Consider the following 26,091-nt stretch of genomic DNA (forward strand, 5'->3'; position numbering starts at 1 on the left):
AAGGATGCCCAATTGGTACTAAGGGGCCTAAAGCGTGCCAAGAAAACATCCCCCACACCATAACACCACCACCGCCAGCCTGCACAGTGCTAACAAGGCATGATGGATCTATGTTCTCATTCTGTTTACGCCAAATTCTGACTCTACCACCTAAATGTCTCAACAGAAATCGAGACTCGTCAGACCAGGCAACATTTTTCCAGTCTTCAACTGTCCAATTTTGGTGAGCTCGTGCAAATTGTAGCCTATTTTTCCTATTTGTAGTGGAGATGAGTGTTGTAGCCCATCTGCCTCAATGTTGTGCGTGTTGTGGATTCACAAATGCTTTGCTGCATACCTCGGTTGTATTGAGTGGTTATTTCAGTCAAAGTTGCTCTTCTATCAGCTTGAATCAGTCGGCCCATTCTTCTCTGACCTCTAGCATCAACAAGGCATTTTCGCCCACAGGACTGCCGCATACTGGATGTTTTTCCCTTTTCACACCATTCTTTGTAAACGCTAGAAATGGTTGTGCGTGAAAATCCCAGTAACTGAGCAGATTCAAAATTGTTTAAATCACCTTTCTTTCTTACTCTGACATTCGGAGTTCAGGAGATTGTCTTGAACAGGACTACACCCCTAAATGCATTGAAGCAACTGCCATGTGATTGGTCGATTAGATAATTGCATTAATGAGAAATTGAACAGGTGTTCCTAATAATCCTTTAGGTGAGTGTATATTTTAATCTATGATTTTTATATAATCCTAACACTGTAGTAAATTACTGCACTTTACTTTAACTGGATGTTTATTTTGTGTTTATTTCATGTTGTACAAACGTTTTGTAGTATAAAAAAGTTTGTGTTTTATTTGGTTTTATTTGGTAATAAATACATTAAAGCTAATCAGCGTATGCATGTGTTATTTATATATTCATGTGTGAACCACATTAAAAAAAGTAAGACATGTTTCCAGTGTACGTATTTATATTTGTTTTGATTTATTTCCTAACTGTCAATCATTTTTTTCCTGAGAAGCCTTTCAGTCTCCTCTCTGGCCCTTGTGCATTTAAAGCTCACACAACAATATAATTTCTAAAGGACCCGCAGATCAAACATTTGGTGTGAGTTTGTTTTGACAGCCTGAAACTATAATGATTATGAATGTGTGTGATTACATTACTAATGATTGACATTTAAAATATTACATAAGAGAACGTTTTATTCTATTGTAACCGTTTCCTGCTTGGAGTCGTTGTTTAACGTGACGATCACATCCTTATTCCGTTTCCACTCAGCTGGCTGACCGGACAGCTCCAGTCAATGTTCAAGGACTTGTAAAGCTTTCCTTTACACCAACAATAACAGGATCTCATCACCAGATGCTGTTTAAATCTCTGACAGTTAATGAATTCACTACGCTTTTCAGACTCTCCTCTAGTCTTACATAACAGAAGAGAATAACTTGTCATCAAAAAGAGAAAAATCTTTTTCAGAGACATCAGCTGTATGTGCAGAACCGTGCCACCTTCTAGGAAATCTTTTTTTTTTAAATGTAAGTTGCATGATTACTAAATAGGTCCTACATTTAAAAACAAACAAACACTAGGTTTGTTAAAAGACACATTTTATCTGCCAGAACTACTACTTTAAAAAAGGAGGCCCATGACGTCCATATCTTATCAAACACCCCTGTACTCAAAGATTCAAACAACCTTTTTTCTTTCTGATCCCATCCCCTGTTGTCCCTCATCCTGTTGTCCTCAGCAGGGTGCCTGCTGTCCTTATCTCCAGACAGAAGGGTGAACACCCCGTGTCGCCCCACTTAATCTCCCTGTGAAATGAGCATTAGCCTCACCAATTTGCCTAACTCACTTTAAGAGAGCAATCTTTGTAATTGAGTGCTCACCTAATTAAAAATGATTTATACCCTCAAAGCATGTTTTGCATTTTGGGTCCAGTCCATTTAGAAAAAGCAGTGTAAAACGATTGGAGAGGGTCATAGCAATCATGCGGGTGTAAATGATTTTATTGGTGGCACGATACAGCATTTGTGCCGTTTAGCGTTTTAATCAATTTTAAAGTTAGACGGATGCACTTCTCGCGCAGCGTGACATTGTTGACACAGGCCTTTTGCCTACATGCTTTAAAAGATGTCTGACTTTCTGGCTGTATAAAAAAAGCAGTGGGTCAGTGCGATGCCCCCTCACTTGCAGACTGTAGGCCATTTGTATGCTGCATTGTTGGCGGCAAAGGGTGCGCAGGCCAGAGTTGGCACGCAGCTTGCTTTTTATGGCAACTGAATGGATTTCAAAAGCAGGCATAAGTATATCCTAGCAGAGCCTTATCTTTCATGTTTACACACTTGGGTGAGTTTATTACGGCTTTCAAAAGACGGATATACACAAGTTTAGTTTAGTTCACGGATCAGGCATTTCCTTCCTCGCGAGTAGTTCCCGTCCTGTTAAAAAAGGATAAACACAAAAACAAACAGCCTTCCATTATGAACAGCTGATGCACCTCTCATCCCAAAAACGTAAGCCTATCAATATCAATGGAGGAAAACAGATGCTTAGCATTAGCTAGATTAGTACTGGAGCTTCTCTGCTATCTGTCATGGCTGTGATAAGGAACTTTCTATCGGTATCTGTGTAAACCGAAGTAGCTTCCCACATTAAACCATTAGGTTTAATGTCAGTTATGTCGCAAATATCATCATCTTTGTCAGAGATGCATCTTCTAGAATTCATTCATAAAACATACACACAAAATCAGACAGTTTTACTGCAAAAATAATTGTCAAAATATGTACCCTTTAAAAATGTCCCAATATGTACCATTAGGTAAAGATATGCATACATTTGGTACCAATATTTGAGATACTAATATGAACTTAAAATTAATGTGGATAAATAGCTGAGATTCATTTGGTTATGATCGGATAAGAACTGTTTAAAATCTTTGGGATTTTTGCAAAAGTGAGTATAGACCTTTTGCGAGTCGACGTCACAGTTACGTCACGCGCCCAATGTGTTGGCAGAAAAACAGTGGAAATGAATGAGACACGAGTGAAACGAACAATATAACTCACTAGAAAATGTCTTGTTGTGCTGTTGAGTGTCAGAATAGGAATGCCAAAATAGATGACCTTCATTTTTATAGTATACCGTCGTCAAAGACACCATTTGAAGATAAACGTAGGTGTTTATGGTTGCAATAAGCCCTCAACCGGACAGGTTTTTAATAATCTAAGAAAATCTTTTAATAATTAGAATAGAAAATAATTAGAGAAGATATCCGGTTTCCTGTCGAATTCTGATCCCTCTATGTGTTTCTTATAGCGTTTTCATCACGTTACGTTTATAATTTATTTAGAAAGATTAAAGATTTGATTTAGTTCATAATATCAATAATATTATCCTTTTATTAAAGTTTTCGTATTTTTTTCGTTTTCTATTACTTCTTTTTACCTTATATCTTAGCCTATGTCTTCTTCCTGTTTGTTCTAAATTATGATGTTTACTAATAAATATATAAACATAGCACACACGCACAAAATGTAAAGTGTTAATAGTATATAAACAGGCCTATACAAATTAATTTGTATGTAAACATAATAGTTTTAGATCAAACACGTAGGCTAAAAATATAAGGAAGAAATTGAAAACAGGAAATGATGAAATATTTAATAAATGATTATACAGAAACATGATAGTATTGCTCTTATAAGTACTTTAGCAATTCATACTGTAAAAATAATTGATTTACCAATAAAGAACAATACATATACATTACATACATGCACACAATTAGTAGCCAAGCCATTTAAACTTTTAATTTATTTAAAAAATAAACGTAACTTGGTCAAAACGTTATAAGAAGCATTACACTTAAGAGAAATATAGGGGAAACAGACTTCTACAGATCATCGGATCCAAAAAAATCACAGTTTAATGCTAAAACACTTCACACAGCTATTGAGAAGCATTCACTTTCTGCCACCAGTTGGGCTCCGCCCACAAAAAACATCATCTCTGTTTGCAAACACGCAAAAGGTCTATAGTCTGATAGAGTGTTAAGATATCTTCTAAAATTCTACCAGAGATACAAATGAGACAAGGGTTTTTTTCGCAGACATTACATCGAGCAATTTACATTGACTTTCAATGTCATCTTATTACTGTCTAGGAGAAATAGTTGAGATACTGAAGAAATTTCATTTACGACTTTTCCCTAAGGGTACTTATGAATGACAGTACTGTATGTGCAGAGATTCCAAATATTAGTATTATCATCTGGCACACGCAGACGTATCAGGTGCTGAGGAAGTATTGGCTTCATGCAAACAGCGGGTCATTTGGACAAAGAGACGCTTGTTTACGGCATAAACGGCATATAAAACCTCCTCTGTGATGTGATGGCAGATTCCAGATGCCCCCGGGAAATCTTTTTCAATTCAGCACAATAAGATTTTGTGCATCAAGACAGCTGGATCTATGTGGGAACTGGTGAAGTATGTGTTGAAGCTTTCTTGTAACTTGATATAACGCCTCGAATGCGTGGAGAGCTCTTTCTTGCTTGCTAATAGTAAAACAAAGGGAACAAATGGCTCCCCATATATTTGCATACACTGTTGTTGTAGCACCTGATACACTAAAGGAATTATGTAAATCACTACATTTACACCAACAAAATGTTTAGTGTTAAAAGCAATTTAAACACCTCCGTTTCCCGTCTGTGTGCTAGGTTGTCGAGGATAAAGCATGCATACTTAATCTGGCATACTAGATTAAGCTGGTGGTGGTGGTTCTTAAAGGGATAGTTCACCCAAAAATGAAAATAATGTCATTAATGATTCACCCTCATGTCATTCCAAACTCTTAAGACCTCTGTTTATCTTCGGAACACAGTTTAAGATGTTTTATATTTAGTCTGAGAGCTTGTTGACCCTTCCTTGAAAATCTATGTATGGTATACTGTCCAGAAAGGTAATAAAAACATCATTAAAGTAGTCCATGTACAGTAGGCTATCAGTGGGTCACTAAGAATGTGTTGAAGCATTGAAAACATACTTTGGTCCAAAAAGAACAAAAATTATGACTTCAGCAGTGACGAGGATGATGTACGACGCGGCTGACGTGTTATCTGGTGCACCCCGGCTGTTTTTTTGCGCCCGGGTTTTGTTTACAGTCTGAGGGAGACGCACGCTGTAAGTTTGAAAAAATAAAACTTCGCAAACATGCCTGAGGATGATACGTCATCCACATCACTGCAGTCACGTGACTTTAGTCTCGCGTATGCGCTTTAAAACAGACGTGGAAGAGAAGACAATGCTGAATAAAGTGGTCATTTTTGGACCAAAATGTATTTTCGATGCTTCAATACATTCTAACTGACCCACTGATGTCATATTGACTACTTTGATGATGTTTTTATTACCTTTCTGGACATGGACACAGTATACCGTACATAGATTTTCAATGGAGGGTCAGAAAGCTCTCGGACTAAATAGAAGACATCTTAAACTGTGTTCTGAAGATAAACGGAGGTCTTGGAACGACATGAGGGTGAGTCATTAATGACATTATTTTCATTTTTGGGTGAACTATCCCTTTAAGATGCAGGTTTTGCTTCAAGTATATGTGCAACAGTGGCACAAATCTATTAAAGGTGCAGTGTGTAAATTTTAGTGGCATCTAGTGGTGAGGTTGCAAATTGCAACTAACAACTCAGTTTACAGCTCACCCTTCGCTTTTGAAATGCATAGAGAAGCTACGGTAGCCGCCACAGGACAAACATATCACCGGTGAAGATAACTTATTAAAAAGTGTCTGTTAAGAGCTTCTGTAAAAAACATGGCGGCACAAAATGGCGTCTTCCATGTAAGGGGACCCACTGGGTATGTAGATAAAAACGTCTCATTCTAAGGTAATAAAAACATAACGGTTCATTATGAAAGGTCTTTATACACCACTGATAATATAGTTTTGTATATTAATTTGCATTTCTGTCAAGAGATCCTTCTAAAAATTACACACTGCACCTTAAAGGGCTTCTGTAGAAAAATGGTGGCACAAAATGGTGACTTCCATGTAAGGGGACCCTCGGTATATGTAGATAAAAAGGTCTCGTTCTAAGGTAATAAACACATAATGGTTCATTATAAAAGGTCTTTATATACCCCTGATAATATAGTTTTATAAATATTTTGCATTTCTATCAAGAGATCCTTCTAAAAATTACACACTGCACCTTTAAACGAAAAACTATCCAAATGAGAACACTTTATTATATTTATTGTTTCTCTAAACATTAATGATATTAAATTGAAGGAAAATGAAGACTTTACAGATTTTTCATTAGAAAAAATAGTCTAGCAATCTCACATGTACGAGTTTCAGAAGAAATAACACGCAATTTCTCATGCAGCCTAAAACACGTGTATATTTTTATTTTTCACTAGTAATTATGGGAACTCCTGGGACAAAGTTAAAACTTTAATGAAACAGAAGATCTTATGTAAGTAAGTCTCATGAACTTTAAGAGCATTAACATCTATCTCTTGGTTATTACTTCATTCCTTAGGCAATGTAATGTTATAATCTTCAGAGCTCTTTCTGTACAACAGAGTATATATTTAGGGGGGTAGCTAACTGTCAAAATGAGAACATAACACCCCTTATAACGGATGAGTCACTCTAAAGTATTAGTGAGAAAGAGCACTTTAGAGTTTACAGTTTCCTGTTTATTAAAGATACGGTGCCTTGAAGGCTGATACAAACACAGCGAGAATGTCAAATAGCTTTAAAGATAACACAGCTACAAAAAATATAACCAAGCCTTTCATTTCAGATCAGGAGAATAAACATTCAGCTCCCACAGTCTCACCATCACAGTCTGTGACTGCCATTTGTTTAGGCCTTTACACTAACATAAATAATTGGCTCTATCAACTCAAAACCCGACTTTCTTTTCGCAATTGTCAAAATAACCCTACTTCACAAAAGGGTATGAAAATGATGGAAAAACCCCAAAGCCTGCCAATCATGCAAAACCTCTCAATTTAAAGCACCGATCTAAGGTCCTTCAGCGTCGGGAATGGAGATGAATAAAGAGTGAGATTTTTCTCGTTTGAAACCAGAGTAACTGGTCTTGTTGTTTGACCCATAGCTCTCTAAGAGAAATGGAAACTCAAACCCAAGAGAAAGATCAATCAATAGCACATGCGAATGGCCTTTTCGAATCAAAGTCGACCTAATGTGCGCAGAGAAGCTGTCAAAACAATGGACTCTGTGCAGCGCAAACTCTTTGCTGTTTGAGATCGGCCCTTCAAAGATCATACGGTATTGGCCCCTCGGGATATTTCACAGATTAAATACAGAATGCCTCACAAAGCATAACAAACAGGCGATTGGTCAACAAACCCGTGAGTCATGTCTGTAGAACGAAGGTGTGGCATGTAACAACGCTGTTTGCCCACAGAGGTGGTGGTACCTGAGTGGTTCCCGTAACAGTCAAAGCAATCCAGCAACGTTCTGATTACAGTCTCTGCTCTGTGATTATATCCCTGACACCCAACATGACCGGCAATAAAGCCCTTAAATGATATTTCCCTGTGTGCCCGTTTGACTGATGAGAGCAGCCTTCAGGAGTCTCTGCGGGTATTTCGCTACAGATCTCAGAACAGCCAAGGCTCTGATGTTCAAACTTGGATAATCAACAAAGAAATGTTCGGAATGAAACAACATCTTAGTCTAACAAATAAGGGGATTAAGTTGCACATCAACCAATGTTTCAAAAAAAGGTAAACATCTTGAGAATTTTGAAATACAGTAAGATGATAACTTGTGGTTAAAGGTTGTTGAAAGCCTCCATAAGATACTGCTGAACAACATGCAATGACTGGCTCAAATGTAAAGTCACAATGTTGTGAAAATCAGGTTTTATTGTTGTTTATATGCCTATGGGCCCTATTTTAACGATCTAAAACGCAAGTGCGAAGCGCAAAGTGCAAGTGACTTTGTGGGCAGATCTTGGGCGCTGTTGCTATTTTCCCGGCGGGAAAAATAAGTCTTGCGCCAGGCGCAAATCAATAAGGGGTTGGTCTGAAGTAGGTTCATTATTCATAGGTGTGGTTTGGGCGTAACGTCAAATAAACCAATCAGAACGCTATCCAACATTCCCTTTAAACGCAAGGGCGCAAGTTCCATGGCGGGTTGCTATTATTATGACGGATTTACCAGGTGCACGCCAGGAGCGGTTCACAGCCGAGGAGACCCACATTCTTGTAAGAGCAGTCAAAGACAGAGAAGTTGTTTTGTATGGGGATGGGAACTGCCCAAATCAGCGTCGGTTAAACCGGCGTGAGAGGAAATAGCACAATTGTCTCATCAGCTGGCATTCCCAGGCCGTTGCGCCGCACGCGCTACAATGATGTCAGGAGACGGGGGAATCCCAAGCTTGCCAGCATAAATCGGGCACGCCGTGTAACGGGAGGTGGATCTGCCTCTACACATGACCTTACGCCAGCAGAGGACATCGCTGCGTCCACCCTCACCGCTGAAAGCCAAGAAACGCAAGCAAAGTCCAACCCCAAAGTACACTTACAAATCAAGTTCACATACATTAAGGTTTCTTATGAAAACATTTTAATTATTATTTACAAAAAATAACAAACTTATGAAAATAACGCAGCCACACAAAAAATAAAAACTATCACCACAATGCTGTAACAATTTATGATTTGCAAAAATAACTGTTGCATCTGTGTAGATTAGATAGTGTGTGCGCGTTGTGCACGCTATACATTATGGTCAAGCATGCGCCCTTAAAATAGCATAATGAACCACGCGCAACGCGCCACTGACTTCTGCAACTGCAAAATAGCATCAGGGATGGTTTGCGCCGGAACACGCCTCCTTTTTTGCTCTGAACCGCCCAGGGAGCGCATGTTCATTCCCTAGTTTGCCGACGTGCATCTGTGGAGGGAAAAACCCGCTGTGCGCCGGTGCAAAATACGAATGATACATGCGTCACTGACAAAGTCAATTGCGCTGGGTGCAAGATAGGGCCCTATGTGGTTATACAACCCATGTGCAAATTCATCGTTGCACACTATTGCTGAGTATTTTAACAATAATATTTTGAGTTTTCAACAGACATCTCATTCCCGCGTTAACTTAATTTTTTAAGGTAAGTGGTCGCAATAAATTGATTTAGGCTACATTTAAACAAACAAAATTAGAAAAACAAAACAAAACAAAAAACTTTTGTTTAAATGTAGCTTAAATAAATTGATTGCGACCACTTACCTTAAGAAATTTAGTAAATTGAATGAATCATTTTTTTCAGTGTATTATGATGCTCTAAAGTTTTAAGCGCTGAAATTATCAATGGCATATAAGCATCATCACAAAACAATAATTTTAAAATATAATTTTATTAGTTATTTCTAAATGTAAATTTTAATGCATTTTTGTAATATTTGTCTTGACATATGCAGAAAACAGCTCTGTGTTCTAAATAATCTTTGACAAATGATGTAAAAAAAATCATATTACACTAAACTAGATGATTATATTTTATTCCACGTTTTTTTAAGAATATATATTTATATTTTCATTCAAAAAATACTAGTTATACCAACTGTCACAGACCGATTACCACATTTTTGCAATACTCCCCCAAATATTCTTTTAAAATGAAATAAAATCATACATTTTTGACTTGGTCCACAAAAAAGAGAATGTAAGCAAGTAATCTGCAAATTTATTAAAAAATTTTAACCCTTTTACATTTAATTGAACCATACGGACCCAAACGTCACTGACCCAATGTCACCTAGTCTGTAAAACTCACTTTTTGTGATTTACTGTTTTCTACATAAAATCATATTACATAATGTAAAGAACATTGTGTGAAAATATAACCCATGAGTGAGGCCATGTCAAATCAATGTGAAATCAATGAGTAAAATCAAATGATGTCTGACTATGAGCCTTTAGCCTAGATTTCACAGAAAGGGTCACATATTGTTAAGATTCAGTTACATGAAATGGCATGGCATAAATCCAAAGTGTCAATTTTTTATGTTAAAATACTTTCTCCGTTCCTAGCCTGATATGCAAAAGCAGCTATTAGAAAATGACAGAAATTACACACTTCAGCTCTTAGTCTGTCTTGAATAAACTCCAGTTGCTGAACTTATGCAACCCTACATTCCAAACTGCATTAAGATGTGCAGCCACTAAATAAATTAAATCCCTGTAAAACACAGACGTATCCTGGTAAAATATACTGGGCATGAGTCATCTGATTGTTAATATTTCTTAACTGGTAAGATGTAGTCTCAGTCATAAATTTGCAGCATTTTACCCAATCTTAAATCATAAGATCACAACTGAACCCCCCCACCTCGCACTGCAGTGCCTGTTTGTCAGAGGAAAAACACAGATCGAAAACGCCCCAAACCAGCTGCCATGCATTACTGTTGGCACTTTCTAAATCAGCAATCCTGTCCAAAGACCTGAATAATGGCCTCACTCCCTGTCACATGTTTGGAGTGATCTGAGCACAGCCCATCAGCAGATTGGACAGCATGCATCATATCACATACAAACCGTTATGTCACTAGATATAATATGGATACGCTATAAAACTAAATCACAATTTCAAAAAGAAAGTTTACTTATCATCTGTGCCAAAGCCAAACTTTTGTTCAAAAGCAGGATTATCTACATAAACTCTGTCATAGATGTTTGCTTCTGCTTCACTGAGAACTCATTCAAATTATTTATGAGCACCAAAACCACATTTCAATACAGGCGAACTACTACAATGTCAGTATAACTAATATCACTCTTAAGAGCTTGTGGCATTATTTGTTTAGGAAGCGGGCCAGATTTAACAAAGCTCTCCAAGAGAACCTTGCATCTACGATATCAGGTTAATAATATCTGTCCTGTGATATATTGTGCTGAACTCAATAACGCTGACTCCCTTACACAGACTGTCAGCACTACTAAACATCTCTGAGCATATGATGATGTGTGCACGTTCCCTCAGGCTGGACATATTTTTCCACTAAGAATTAACTCATCCCAGTCAATAAAAGTATTTTTTTTCCAATAGCAACCTTCTGTTTTATACAGTAAGTTATAAAGCCACCTGAGTAGCTGACATAAACATTATTACAATGAATGTACCTTTAGTCGAAATAATAATAATTTAATAATAATAAATAATAAACAAAATGCTCCCACAAGGCCAGGGTGCATGTAAACTTTGCAAATGTGCGGCTTAATGTGGAAATCTCAAGAAACAGATTGTGTGCAGGCCTACTTATGGTTTACTCCATCACGGCTAAGTTTAAACTTGAACTGGATGTCTGAATCAAACCTGTGCTTGCTTCTAAATTTTCTTTTATTATTTTGTATAGCGCATCTAATGATTTGTTAGGACAAACACTAGAATTAAAATCTTGTCCATCAGTTATCAGCAAGGAATTTTTAGCTCAGAAAATTAGATGAGGTTAGATGTGACCCAGAGGAGAGGTCTCTTTTTTATTTACCCCTCAAATGCATAAATGTTTATTTTATTAACTTATTTTTTGTTATTTTATTTTATTTTAACTTTATTCACGTGTAACACCTTCAAGTAAGGAATAATTGACGATTATTAGGCCGTTGAATTATTCGAAAATAAAGCACACCCAAGATGGTAATGGGGCACAACGAAAAGCAGCTCGGCATTATTTTCAAAGAATTCAAAGGACCATAGTCAATTATTATGCTTATACTTTGGGTACCACTGACATTGCTAAGACATTGCTCTGGTGGTTATTATAAGACATTTATTTGACAGGTCAGGTGTGTGTTTATCGAAAAATAATGCATACCCATGAAACATTTCTCAACCAATCAGAATAAATCATTCAACAGCCTCGTGGGTATAAATGTGAAATAAACACAACAGATCTTAGACTTGATGGTTTCTATTGAAATCTGTTAAAGAAAAACACCATCGTTTTTCAATATTTTACTATGTTCTTACCTCAACTTAGACAAAGTATTACATACCTATCTTTTTCAATGCGTGCACTTTTAAAGGACAAGTTCGGTATGTTACACTAAAAGCTCTGTTTTCAGATTGTTTATGAAGAAATAGAACAGTTTTGACTGAAATTTGGACATATGATGCTGGCCCGAGAATTTTCGGGTGTTTGTTGTATCACCCCCCACTTCTACAATGGCTGTATAGGTGCACTTTAACAATCCTTCCTAAAATGCATTAAACTTTCGTTTACAAAGACGTGAAACTCATCGAGTGGTCAGGGGTGTTCACTGATATGCTCACACAAAAATCGTTGCAAAAGATGCTTTCCAACAGGTGTTTTAGCATTCGTTGTAAACTTGTGGACCTATTTTTCCAAACGCCTCACACCCGTATATTCTTCCGTTGAGAGCTTGAATAATAGACACTCCAGACCAGTTGGTGGCGATAATTCACCTTTGCCAATTGCAAGAATACAAACAACGTTCCCGGCGGCGGAGTAATACCGTACCTCACAGCACATCTAATACATCTAATTCAATGGAATTGGACAAAAACTATGATAAAACCTGTTGGAAAGCATCTTTTGCAGCGATTTTGTGTGAGCATAACAGTGAACACCCCTGACCACTCTGTGAGTTTCACGTCTTTGTAAACAAACGTTTAATGCATTTTAGGAAGGATTGTTCCAGTGCACCTATATGCAGCCATTGTATAGACGTTTTCAGCAGTAACAACATAAACAAGGGGCTGTCGTGGTCTGCATGTAACTTCCGGTAATCTCCGCTAAGAATAAATAACAACAAAGTTCTTTAAACTTAGTTTATTTATATAACAAGCAAAAAACAACACATAGATTAACTAGGAAACCGAAACATTTGTTATTTTCGACGAGGCATTTGTTCAAGAGATCAGTTTAGCAAGTAGTCAGACCATTAAAAAACGAAACTGGAAGTAAAGTTTGGATCCAGACGTGTATCGTGTCAGTGCACGTGCGTCCGATGAAACCTTCTATAGGTGGGGGGGATACAACAAACACCCGAAAATTCTCGGGTCAGCATCATATGTCCAAATTTCAATCAAAATCGTTCTATTTCATCATAAACAATCTGAATACAGAGCTTTTAGTGTAAAATACCGAACTTGTCCTTTTTAATCTTTTTACAACGCCTCGTGAATGTGTTAGCATTTAGCCTAGCCCCATTCATTCTTATGGCTCCAAACAAGGATGAATTTAGAAGCCACCAAACACTTCCATGTTTTCCCTATTTAAAGACTGTTACATGAGTAGTTACATGAGTAAGTATGGTGGCACAAAATAAAACTTTTGTTTGAATCCATAGGAATTAATGGGGCTAGGCTAAATGCCAACAAATACAAGAAGTGCTGTACAAAGAATAAAAGTGCACGCATTGAAAAAATATAGGTAGGCTATGTATTAATTAATCTAAGTTGAGGTAAGAACATAGTAAAACTGTGGTGTTTTCCTTTAAAGCTGGGATAAATACTGTTGCTGAATGGGTACGCATTTACACACACAAACTGTAAACACCGCTCATCTCTTCAGCTCCTCAAACGTGAGCACAGGTAATAAATCATCGATGACAGCGATATAAATTATGCTAAATGTGAGGAAAATATATCCAAATCTTCCACAGAAAAGATCACCAGGTTCACATGGATAAATGTCCTGAAAAACAGGCAGGCAAGTCAATCCCATTAGTGATCTATGGGCCTAAGATATGAATACTGCTGCTGCTCGTGAATGTTGTCTTATCTGCTGAGGAAACACATTTCCGTCTCAGTACAAAAGAAACTGAGATACGACTGGAAAGCGTAAACCGTAAACATTACAAAAATGAGTACAAATACTATTTCGTAATAAAATTGTGGGTTGGTCACTTCATGAAACACTTTTATGGACAGACTGCAATTTAAATTTGACAATTTAGTGCTCTCTAAATTGGCCAAATGTCCATTAAAAAAAATAAGCAAAAAGTAACCAAAATTCATTGCATTTACGAAACTACTTCTACAAAGCAAAGTGGTCTTCCTAGGTCTTCCTAAGCTGGAGGGGATAATGGAAGGTTGGCCTTAAACATCTGCTTGCGAAGAATTTATTCCCTAAATCATTGTCATTAGATCCTGAATAAATTGTGCTGTAAAAGGAGCAAAGAGCTTTCGGGTTACATCAGACATGCGGAGACATGAAACCAAGGCCTAGCAGATAAAGAGGAGGACGACTGAAAAGTCTTGAATGAAAAATCTTTTTCATTTTGACTGGATTTTAGTACTGCAGAAATGCATAAGCGAGCACTTTGACAGACAAAAACAGCGAGACTGATCAAGTATTACACTTAGACACCTGGGGAAATCTTAAAAGTCATACTATGATGAAAACCAGTAGATAAGCAGACTGAATATATGCCTTATTTGACCACATAAGTAGCTGTGGCAGTATCAGAAGAGACACCATCATCTGTTTTGGAGCTCTTACTGTATTTATAAGCAACTTCAAAGCTGATTTCACTCACTCTATCTCTCTCTCTCTCACTCATCTCTGGTGAAAAAAGAGATAGAGGAAAGGCCTTTGGCTGTTTTTGTTTTCATGTACTTTACTTGGAAGCAAAACATCTTTGAGCTAAAGGGAGTGATAGCAAAACAATAATTTACGCAGCTAACACACATTAGCAGAACATTTTTCATCTTTACAGCCAGCTGTAACACGACGGATAATTTTAAGGCTTAATGTGTGTGCCTACATCAGTGTCAAACATTAATAAGTGCATGAGGAGTTACAGCTGAACACGAGTTAGTCTGTCAAACATCTCTTGAAGGTTTTTTTGTGTCATGTGAAGAAGATAAACTCTTGGGGCAGATGAATTTAGATAGTAAATTTAAAGTGAAGTGATAACTGGCCTGTTATGAAACAGAAGCTGTGATAAGCAAGCAAAAGCTAGGGTGAAGTGTATTTTCTGAGGTACTACCTCAGCAAAAAGTATACACTGTATGGTTTGTGACACCATCCAAACTGCAAAATTGTTCTGCTGACCTCGACCAACCAGAAATTATTTTATTAGGTTCAACCAATAGCAAGAGTTTGGGGTGGGTTTATCTGTTTGACCAATGGAAGACCACCTGTGCTTAAGCAGGTATATGTTTAGATGCACACTATATGTGAAGGCTTGCTAACATAGATCACAATACCAGCAATACTGTTACATTAAACTACATGTTAGCTTATGACAGTAACATTAATGTTTATGCAGACTGGGAAGTCCCAAGACAGCTATAACACAGCTGCAAGCGTGTCGTGTGTTTGGCACACAACAGTGAATGATCTTTTCCGTTGTTATCGCAGGAAGCAAATCAATAGGCCCACATATAGCTGAACGATGGGCAGGTGACGTAAAGCCTAAATATATCCCCTTTTCAAAAAATAAATACAGATGGAACATGATGAAAACATGGGTGGGTGTTTCCCATTGGCTTTGTGAAAGATCCACATCAGCATGCACTGCGCCTAGATATTTAGAGAGAAAAAATGAAATAAAAAACAAGACAACGCAGCGCCACTTAAAAACACTGCCTGAAGCAGATATCATAACAAACAGCGCCCGTGTCCCAGACTTCAACTGATGCGACCATTGGGAAGTCTGTTTCTAACTAACCCATCAGTACAGACGTTTGCAGCTCAACTGACAGTAAACACCACACAGCTCAGCCTCAGGTGCAAGCCTGGGGCAGCAACTATTTGCTGCTCCATTTACTAACGTTGGATTTTATAAATCACCCTGCGTGAATGAGGTCACGTTTACGTTGCAGACAAACGAAGCAGTGTGAGTGTTGGATGCCTGGGATCTTGCAGATGTAAAGACACAAAACCTGATGAATCTACAACAACTAGAATCAACAAGACTAAACATCTTTCACTTTAATGCACTTTTTCTCAGGGCAGGAAATGCACTGTGTCCCCTCTGGAAAAATGACCCTAGGAAGTGAAGACGGACAAAAGCACAACAACAAGCAGCAAACAACGTGGATATGACTTAGTGTTAAGAACAATCCAAACCCACAGTTTTTCCAACATGTATTTTGTCTGAAATGTGTCAATACATTATTATTCCTTGTGGTTTGTGGTACGCCCCTGTAATATCGAACATATTGCAATTTTTGTGGATACAATATGGACAGTACTGGCATTGCTATAGTTTCCACAGAGGTGTAGCATGCCACTATTAACTCTACTCTTTCTTCATCACAACAATTTGGCCATTGGTAGTATCATTAAGTATTTACATTCCACACCCCATGATCCTAATTCATACCACTGATTTTGGATGACTATAAAGTATTCTATTAGATTATAAATGCTCTTAAAAGTTTCAAACGACACTTTCATTTAAGACTATATTAGATAATTAATATAAAAATAATGATGTCTCCTGACTCAACCACCACTGGTTAATATGTAAGGCTCATGGTGGGGACTTAACTCCACCCCGATGCCTTTGATATCCTTAAGCCGCAGTCCTGAATTCATTTCTGTCAATTGGTATGTAAAGCCAAAAATAAGAACATAATTATGGTTCCAACACTCCAGGCCTTCTCTGGATTTTACTAATCCTTAATAGTACTTAAAGTAGGCGTCCCTGGATAGGATGAGATTATGATTGACACACCTGAGAAATGTAACTGTTGAAGGGGCTGAGTCTGTAGCCTCTGGCTGTGTGCAACTCAGCTATGGCTGCCAGGGATCACTTTACTGGGTAGGCAGCGATGACAGGCTCCCCTGAACTGTTATCACTGTTTGTACTCAGCTATTTGTTGATATGCCAGGAATTTCTCCTTTTTTGCCCCCCACACACACCTTTCTCTGCACCTCTACAGTATGTTGTCAAGGTGTGGAAAGACAGTTGTGATGACAGCAACACTTTAAATAAAGACCCACCTTAAGGCTCACATTGCTCTGTTTGCTTAACTAATCATATTCATTGTAAAGGGCATTTTTAGTGCACGCTCAACGGAAAATCTTGAAGTGTGACCATTACAATTGACCCAGTTCTCCCGGTTAACTTTATAAACCCAAATTATTAACTTATAAAACACCTGAACTAAAACGTTAAGGACAAATACAGCTTACCTTCTGATCTCTTTAGCTCCTTGGGCAGTACTGATGGTGAGCGTTTATTGACACCATTACTCAATGGGATGGCCGGACGTGCGTTGGGCACTTGAGTCTCCACTTTGGAGAAAGAGGCAATTCTCTGCAATATGGAACCCACACTTTCTTTGGCATGGATATCATCCTGATCTATCTCAGGGCTGGTCCCTATTTGTCCTGGTAATGTGGGAGCAGGGGCCACATGAACCACTTGTGGTTTAGAGACTATGTTGAATTGAGGGGTCTGAGCAGGAGAAAGAAGGAGGGGAGATTCACTTATGTTAGGAACTGGGATAGCCCCAGAAGGAGTGATGGGCTCCTTCTTGTCAATAATGATATTGTTGTTGTTGTTGTGGGTCATGGCTAGGTCGGTGCTGTCCAAGCTGCTGATGGATGCTGAGGAACTAGCCGAGATAGTGGGGCTGGTGGATAACGTGTGGAATCTTGGTGGTGGTTTAGGCACTGATGTGGATTCTGTCTGAGACTTGAAGACCAGGTTGTCAAGGTCAAGAGGGAATTTGTGGAGACGCACCGGTTCTTTAGATTTAGAAGACTGCTGGTTGAGAGAGGAGTCTTTTGCGAAGGGACTGCTGTTTTGGATGTTATGAGGACTTGTGTTCCACTGTGTGCCAGCATTGGTGAATCTTGACAAAGGGGAAATCATTCGTCTCATTCCTGAATTTTCTGCCATCTGGAGATCCAGAGAAGGCATGGAGCCATGACTAATACCCATGGGTTCAGTTGGAATAACCAAAGGCCCCTCAATCTCAGAATGGAAGACGTTCCCATGGGAGGAGAACTTCTTCAGGGCTGAGCTACCCAAGCGTTGAGCCTTGTATTCCCCAACCCCAACAGGACTCTGGGGAGGGCTGGTGTAGGAGCACATTTTGGATGAGGCCTGGTACTCCAGACTGGAAGAAGAGCTGTGGAGACTGTCATTGTCACTCCCTGGGCCTGTAGATGAATTGAAACCATTAGGGTTGAATTTGTTCTGAAAAGAAGCTGCTCGGTTGATCCCAGAGCTGGCGTTGATAGTGGGCTTTCCCATTGTCCCTCGGTTGAAGGACAGGCTGGAGACCATCCTGCTTCTCAAAACAGGGCTCTGGGCAGGACTGCAGTTGATACTAATCCTGGAGCGATAAGGAGCAGATACCTGGTTGCCTGGATTCCTCACATCATTTGCTTTGTTGAGGATTGCATTTGGGGTCATGGGAGATGTGACAGAAGATGTAGGGGAGTATGAAGGGATCTCATCATCAATATCAAAGGACCTCTTTAGAGCTGTAAGAAAAGACACAATTGAAAATATAATCCAAGTTTATTGTTACAAGACAATCTTAATAGGCTCAGTTTAAAGGTTTAAGAAATATTATAAGTAAGGCAAAATGAAATCTCAAGCTATATTTTACCTAGTAAAAGCACATTTTTGTTAGAGTAACACTAGGCTATAATTGTTGGTAACACATTTCCTAATAGGTGATAATATTGATATTACAGTAAAGTTTTGCACTTCTTTTATGATAAAACTCATAAATCAACAAGACAGTCATTTCCCGTATTTGATTTAAAGATGTACTAAAACCTTAAAAGGAGACACTTCACAGCGAGGGCGGCCTACAGCCCTTTCTGAATGGATGCCTGTCAGACACATTTTAAAGGGCCTAACTATAATTACAACAGTGTCTGTATGATCTTGCTTTGAGGCTAAGAAAACAACACACAATTAATTCAATCTTGATGCTTTTAATTCAGCATCAAGATTATGTTAAGTCTTTAGGAAGTCAGTTTTATGTCTTGGCATGTAGTGCAAATATCATTTGATGATCTGAATGTAACTCTTTCATTTGCTCTTCATTCTACCAACTGCGCTATTAAGCAACCACATATTTATAAAAACAAAATTTTAGTACTGTGCAAATGTAAAACTGTGAAAGAGAATTATTAGATACAGCCAATTGAACCAACCATAGCTGAGGTGCAGTCAAACACTCCTTATGGTATTTCGGCTCAAATAAAAACATGTACTAAGAAAATGTTATTATGTTCAAGGGACTTTGGTAAAAGTCCCTGTGGGGCTGAATGGTAAGTCTACACTTTGAGTATGTAAATTGTAGTGACACTGTATAATCCCCACATTCTCAGAAATTGGCTACAAAAGCCGAATACAAACAGTGCTTTCCGACCTTTTTTCTTTGCGAGAGGCAGTGGCTTTTTCTAAAGCACAAAGAGGCAATTCAAACACATAGTGTCAGGGACTGAAGGCTTGGATTACAACAGTCCTTCATGACTAAGAATTCCAGCAGGAAACAGTACAAGTGTCCTAACAGCTCTGTGGCAGACCCAATTAGAAGTGGCAGCTTGAGTATTTCATGTAGACTGCATCACAACATGTGATGACAATTGGAAATGTCTGGGGTGTGATACCATGAGGAGCTTGCAATTGCACTAGTTTCTGCCCTGCATGGTGCACGTGCCATAACGGCATAACAGGACGTTAGAGGCAAACCTCATGCTTGTGTTTTCAACCCTATTCAGGTGCTATTGTCCTGCCTTGTGTAAACAAGCAGATATCAGCGTGGAGCTATCACAGGATCTTCGCCCAACAGCTCGATGGTATCTCCGCCCGGCAGGGGGAAGGGCTGGAGCCAGGCTGTGTGTCTTCCCGTAGGGTATGCTACCAATTAGAGTCAGTAAGACTCTAAATGAAATCACGTTTCATGCAAAACCAGACCCTTTTATTACAGTCAAGAGAACAGAGGCCCCTTAACTCTGTTCGCCCATCGTAAGCCCCACAGCTGTGAAAGTTCAGGCCTAATCAAATCCCACCAGCAAGATGCTTTGTGTAGCAGACTCTCGGCTGTCTGTGCATAGCGGCTATCTCTTCAACATCCCAGAAGCCATTCAATATGTTAAGAACACCATTAAGGCGCCATTTAATTCAAAAGAGTGGAGGTTAAAGTTGCGTGTGTCCTCTCACAATGGCACTCGAAGTCATATACTATTACTATATACACACCACTTTAGCTAACAACCGTTCCAGTAAGTGAAGCGAAGGAGGAATCATAAACCGAAAGGCACCGTCTAACAACTTTTTTACGGTGTAGCACGTGCAAGTGTAAACTTGCGCTCCCCTTTGACTGAGACGAAGTGAGGCCAGTATCAGGTAATTACTGGCACCCTGTCAAACGCTCAGGAAATAATTACGCTGGCAGCCAAGCACACCATCTCCTCTCTCCTCAATATTCTATCAGTTTAATCCTCGCTGTTAACACATACAGAAGCACAGTGTCTGCTTCATTTGATAAAAGGGAGATCCTGAGAACCTCTTCTAGTCTCTCTTCAAGCCTTCTCTTTGCAGCTACGTTTCTCCTTTGGATTTAGGCAGTGTTATGGCTGATATGGGAAATGCAATGGGTGTCAATGCCTCCTGTGATGATTACATGCTTCCTGTTGAGCAATTTGTTGACATTCCCTCATTAAGGTCTTTTCGGGTCATTTTAAATGTCCTGTTAACTAAGTTCAGCACAGCTTTTGAATTGTTTGACCTTCAGGCAAAAAAAGTTGTTAGGAAAGACTAGGGTGTACGTGAGGAAAAGCATTTTCCATTGCCTAGCACTTAGAAACAGGTTTAAAACTTCCCAGGGTGTTTTTGTGAAATAATGCTTTGCATCAAAAGGTATAAAATGTTTCTAAACCAGTGGTTCTCAAACTTTTTCAGTGGTGCATCCCCCCCAAAGAAACTTTATGACAAAAAACAGTTCTAGAACTTGGTTGGTTAGTAGCCTTAATTTTTTAGGTTTAACTACAAAGAATTCATAATAAATTAATGTTTTTTATAAAATATCATGAAACTGGTGCCCCCCTTGCACCATAGGGTTAGGGTTAAAACATGCAAACCACAAAGTAACCATGGATCTGCTACAATAATCACTGTTTACCCATGATATTTGTAGTAAAACTGGGGATATATATATATATATATATATATATATATATATATATATATATATATATATATATATATATATATATATATATATATATATATATATATATATATATATATATATATATATATATATATATATATATATATATATATATATATATATATATATATATATATATATATATGGTAATCAATCTGCCGAAAAAAAATTTTTTTTGGGAACCACTGATTCCATAGTATTTTTTCCTACTATGGAAGTAAATGGTGCTCCTTATTCCTGCTTGATTACAAATACATTCCTTTGTGTTCAAAACAAAGAAATGTATACAAGTTTGAAACAACTTGAGGGTGAGTAAATAATGAAAGGACTTTCATTTTGGGGTGAACTATCATTTTAAGCTTTATTAATTTTCAGGCCATGCTTTAGGAGATAATTAAAGATATGTTTGTGCATGTGCCCTATCTGTTCCCACAGATGAAGGATCAAGGGGTTCATTAGTTTATGACACTAGCTGCTGTTACTTTGGACCTTAGGTTTATGGCGAGGGGCTGGAAGGCAAACAGAGAAAAGCCTGTGGGTGGTAACAGTGGGGTCGTCAATGGGAGAAAAGGGGGAGGTCAAGTGTACAATGTTACAGTCATAGATTTATGGAACATGAGATCATCCAGTGTGCTTACTGTATCTTTAATAGATATATAAAATAGATCATGAAACAATCAATATAAATGCTACCAAATAAAGGCCGTTTTGATGGGTAAAGTTTCAGAGCTACTTTTGTGGGGAGTGTATACAGTTGTGTGCGTGTGGGGGGGACCACTTTTTCAAGTCCAGACCTGTTGTCTTTCTCCACCCCCTGCACATACACATTCCTCACAGGTATACTCAGTCGACCCCTCAAACATCACCCTAAGCACATAGCTCAGGCGCTCAGACCACCTCTACTGAGGCACATCTGGAACCTGAATTCCGGGCTGCCATTTTCAGCCTTGCAGTGATGCGAATAAGGCCTCGTTCTTACACCCCTGGGGGCCATGAAAAACGTTCACACACTTGCACTGCTTTTTTGGCCTTTAGAGCACTGATTTTTTTGGGGCCACATGATCCGGATCTGTATAACAGAATGTGTCGTTCACCCATGTGCTTTGATTAGCATTTTAGATCCAGTATCTAATGAACCAAACAGGAATAAAACGTTAAACATGCATTACTTGATATGTGGGATCATTTGTCAGACAATCAGAAACATGCCTGAGTCACTGTTTGTCCTGCCAGATTTGTTGTCACTATAATTAAATAGCTTTAATAACCCTGTGTATAACCTGATCTTAAAAATACAGCCAACAAAATGATCACAGAAGGTTCAGTACCTATAAGTACCTCAATCATCTAAATTGTAATCTAGGGAAAATATGGAGGACTACTGCAAGCCAGTTACGTTAGATTTGGGTAGCCTGTTGTAACACAATCAAACCATCTTCTTTTGAGAATGAATAACTTTAAGCACTAAAACATTTTCTGAGGCAGTAAGAAGAGATACCATCCCAAAAGGACATTGCAAGGTCAAGTACCCATAAATAAAACTTTTAAAGGTCAAGTTCAAAGTCAAATTTTAGAGTTAAGCTATTCACAAAACTATAATAAGCGTCTCAACATTATGCATTACTCTCTTTAGTGCTGCCTCACAATTAGTCACGACTAATCGTTTGCTAGGGCTGTAACGATTAATCGTGCAAATGCGCGTTTTCTCAAAAAAAGAATTTGAATGAATTACGGTGAAATCCCGACACATCGGAACAACAGGGGGCGCTCTCATGCAGAAACTCCCTTTGTGCCACTGAAAAAGTAGCATTACAAATGCTATTCCAGGAAATGTCTACAGGAATATTTATATCGCTGTTCTTCAAATTGTTTCAGGTATTTTCATGATAATAAAGAATATTTTGAATGATTTTTATTTAACAAGTGTTGCTTTTTTAAATGCACGTTATAAACGACTCCGACTCATCATGATTTTAGATTGATAAGGACTTCCTGACCAAATGCCGTAGTACACGCACAAGCTGTGTATGAAACAAAGAATCGCAGCCTTGCGATTCAGAATCGATTTCAGACAGGCATTTTTAATGGCACACGCGATTTAATCGTTACATGCCTATCATTTGCAGAATAAAAGTTTTTGTTTACATAATATATGTGGGTGCACTGTGTATAATAATTATGTATAAATACACATACACATGTATATAATTAAGAAACATTTGCATGTGTATATACATGTTTATATTTATATATAATCTATATTATATATAAATATACATATTTATTATATAAATATATTTTTTTCTTAAAATTATACATTTATGTGTGTGTATTTATATAAACATAATTATTATACACCGTACACACACATATATTATGTAAACAAAAACTTTTACTCTTGTTTGCTTTGCTTGTTTATTCACCCTATTATTATTTCATAGATCCTACAGGTTTAGCCTACCTCAAGCAGAACGGCTTTACCAGGGTTTCTATTTTCTCTTAATCTTTTCCTATAATACTATGAGGAATGTATGGACTGGAAAGACCATGAAAAACCAAGTTTAATTGTAGATTTCATTGTTAGCATGATTGAACAGCATATGACCCAGAAGCAGCTTTAGCTAAACCAAAAGTGTAGCGTCTAGATACAGCATACGGAGTCTCTGAGGGGTCAGTCTAATGGCCGTCTCATATTACACAACAGGAAGGTGGAGGTCGGTTCTTCTTTTCACCATTTTCTCTGTTCCCTTTACTTGCACAGATTCACATTTCATTCATCACCCACTGAACAGCCATCTATGTGAATCATAAACGTTCATGCCTACAATTAAACTTCTACTGATAAGACACGGATGACTGCAGACCACAAGCATACATATGAATGAACTACTACACGTCTTTCAACATTCCAGTCTGACATCCAAGAGTCAGACGTTTGCCTCCGAATGAACAGCGGTTCTGTCTATCTTCACTCGAGCACATGGAGAGTGGAGACACAGTCTCTTGTTCACAAATGACCCTGTTGGCTAGTTTGAGGTAAAGCTGTAAGAATGTCTCACTTGCAGCATCCTTTACGAAAAACTACATGGTTTGAGTAAATATCGGATGAATAAATGATGAAACATCTATCAAACAAACCACTCTACAACTTCACTATGGCAGATACGACACTTCCTCAATCTGTCTCTTACTACTAGCACACATATGTAATAATAATAAATGAGTACTTGAACTAATTTGTTTTACTCTTCACATCAGCACCTGTCTAAACACTGAGAGAAACTATTGTTCTCCAGTCCACTCTGTCGCATGGCCATGATGGATCTTCCGGAAAGAGTGGCTCTATTCCTCAGAAACATGTCAAACTCAATAGTGGCTGTGTTGAAGATGGTGCATATAATGCAGTGATGCACTGCAATGTAATTTGGGAACATGCTGATATAATAACAGCAGCACATTAATGTTCAAACTGCACTCATGAGACACTAAACTGCATTAAACAGGTAAGCTAACTTTAAACTGTAAAAGATTGCAATTAAAACTCTTTTCTAACGGCCAAGACTAACATGGTCAAAATAACAGACTTGCATTGTAATGTTCTGTATCTGTGTGATAGCCTACAATAATGCACAGTTATGATAGGTATAGACAATGTATATCTGCAATTTATATTCACAGCTTTTTACAAAATACTGCAATAAAATAGACTGTGTGTAGGCTACTGTACATTGTATACGTATATGTAAGCATATACTACATAAACCAAACTTTTACAGTCGTCCACATGCAGTCCAAAACTTTTTTAGAGACTGGGCCTAATATTAAACAAATTTGATTGGGTGCTGCGTGCTTCACTAAAATCATAAAACCAGGCTCACGTCTGATTTAAGTGGAAAAAAAGCTCTCAAACCGATGCGCCACACAGTAAAAATTAATTAATTACTCCACTTGGAAACTTTCTATAGGTTCATAAATGACATTCATAGTTTTTAAACGAATGTATAAATAAATGAATATGAATGAATGCGCGGACTTACCCTCAAAATCAGACAATATCCCCTCCAGATGATCATTTACAGAGATATCTGACATCCTGACTTTCTCACCAGCTAAACTTCCAACGTCAGTTGCACGCGATCACAAGAAACAAACTTTAGTGAAACAGTGTAGAAGCTCTTCAGAGCACCCGGCTTTATCGGACGATTTTGTTTTGCTTATGATGCAACACAAAAGTTGCGCTTTTGGTGGGATTTGCTTTTCATCTGAGGACGCACGACAGAACAACGCCAGATCTTCTATCACGCACTCACGCACACACTCGGACCATCGGATCAACCTCCTCCTCGTCCTCCCTCCCTCTGAGGAGATTCCTGCCCCCCTCTCTCCACCCCAGACCCTTCACCCCACCCACCCTGCGGCTACACCTGTAACCCACGCCTGTCCTTTTGTGCTTACCAACTATAACCCAGTTTGGAGAACGTGTAATCTCAAACTTCTTTAAGGGTTTTGTTGAAGTGGGTTTCTTAAGTAGCCAATTATCAATGAAAGACTTTGTACATTAAGCCATCTGTTCTGTTGTGTTAATGCAATATTGTCGAGTAGGCTATAATTAAAAACAAGAAATTAATCGTATTATAGAGGTTTATAGGACGCACGCCCGTTGCCGTGGTTACGCGTCTGGCTTGAAGTTAACTTCCGGTCTGTGCTTGTTTATCAGTCTGGCTAGTGACTAAACTGACTCGTGGAACAAGTACTCTGTGGAAAATAAAAATGTTTTCGTTTACAAAAGACGAGGGGAGACAATGCGTGAATCACTGCTGTGAGGATTTGACAACAAGGCAAGAAAGGATCTGTAGTTAACATTTTAAACATTACTTTTACACAATAATGTTAGCTAAGTGTATCTAT

At 38.3% G+C, this 26,091-nt stretch overlaps 1 protein-coding gene across 1 annotated transcript in view; it reads right to left on the reverse strand.

Moving 5' to 3' along the window:
- Positions 1–25,542, reverse strand: part of septin12 (septin 12) — an 82,522-nt gene extending 56,980 nt beyond the window's left edge. The window contains exons 1-2 of the mRNA XM_073857341.1: positions 25,221–25,542; positions 17,174–18,475 (exon numbers count right to left, since the gene is read on the reverse strand). Coding sequence (XP_073713442.1) covers positions 17,174–18,475; positions 25,221–25,275 — 1,357 coding nt within the window. The 5' untranslated portion in view covers positions 25,276–25,542. The remainder of the gene's footprint in view (positions 1–17,173; positions 18,476–25,220) is intronic.
- Positions 25,543–26,091: the final 549 nt, after the last annotated feature.

Source organism: Misgurnus anguillicaudatus, chromosome 19, assembly GCF_027580225.2.
Source record: "Misgurnus anguillicaudatus chromosome 19, ASM2758022v2, whole genome shotgun sequence".
In the NCBI taxonomy this organism is placed as follows: domain Eukaryota; kingdom Metazoa; phylum Chordata; class Actinopteri; order Cypriniformes; family Cobitidae; genus Misgurnus; species Misgurnus anguillicaudatus.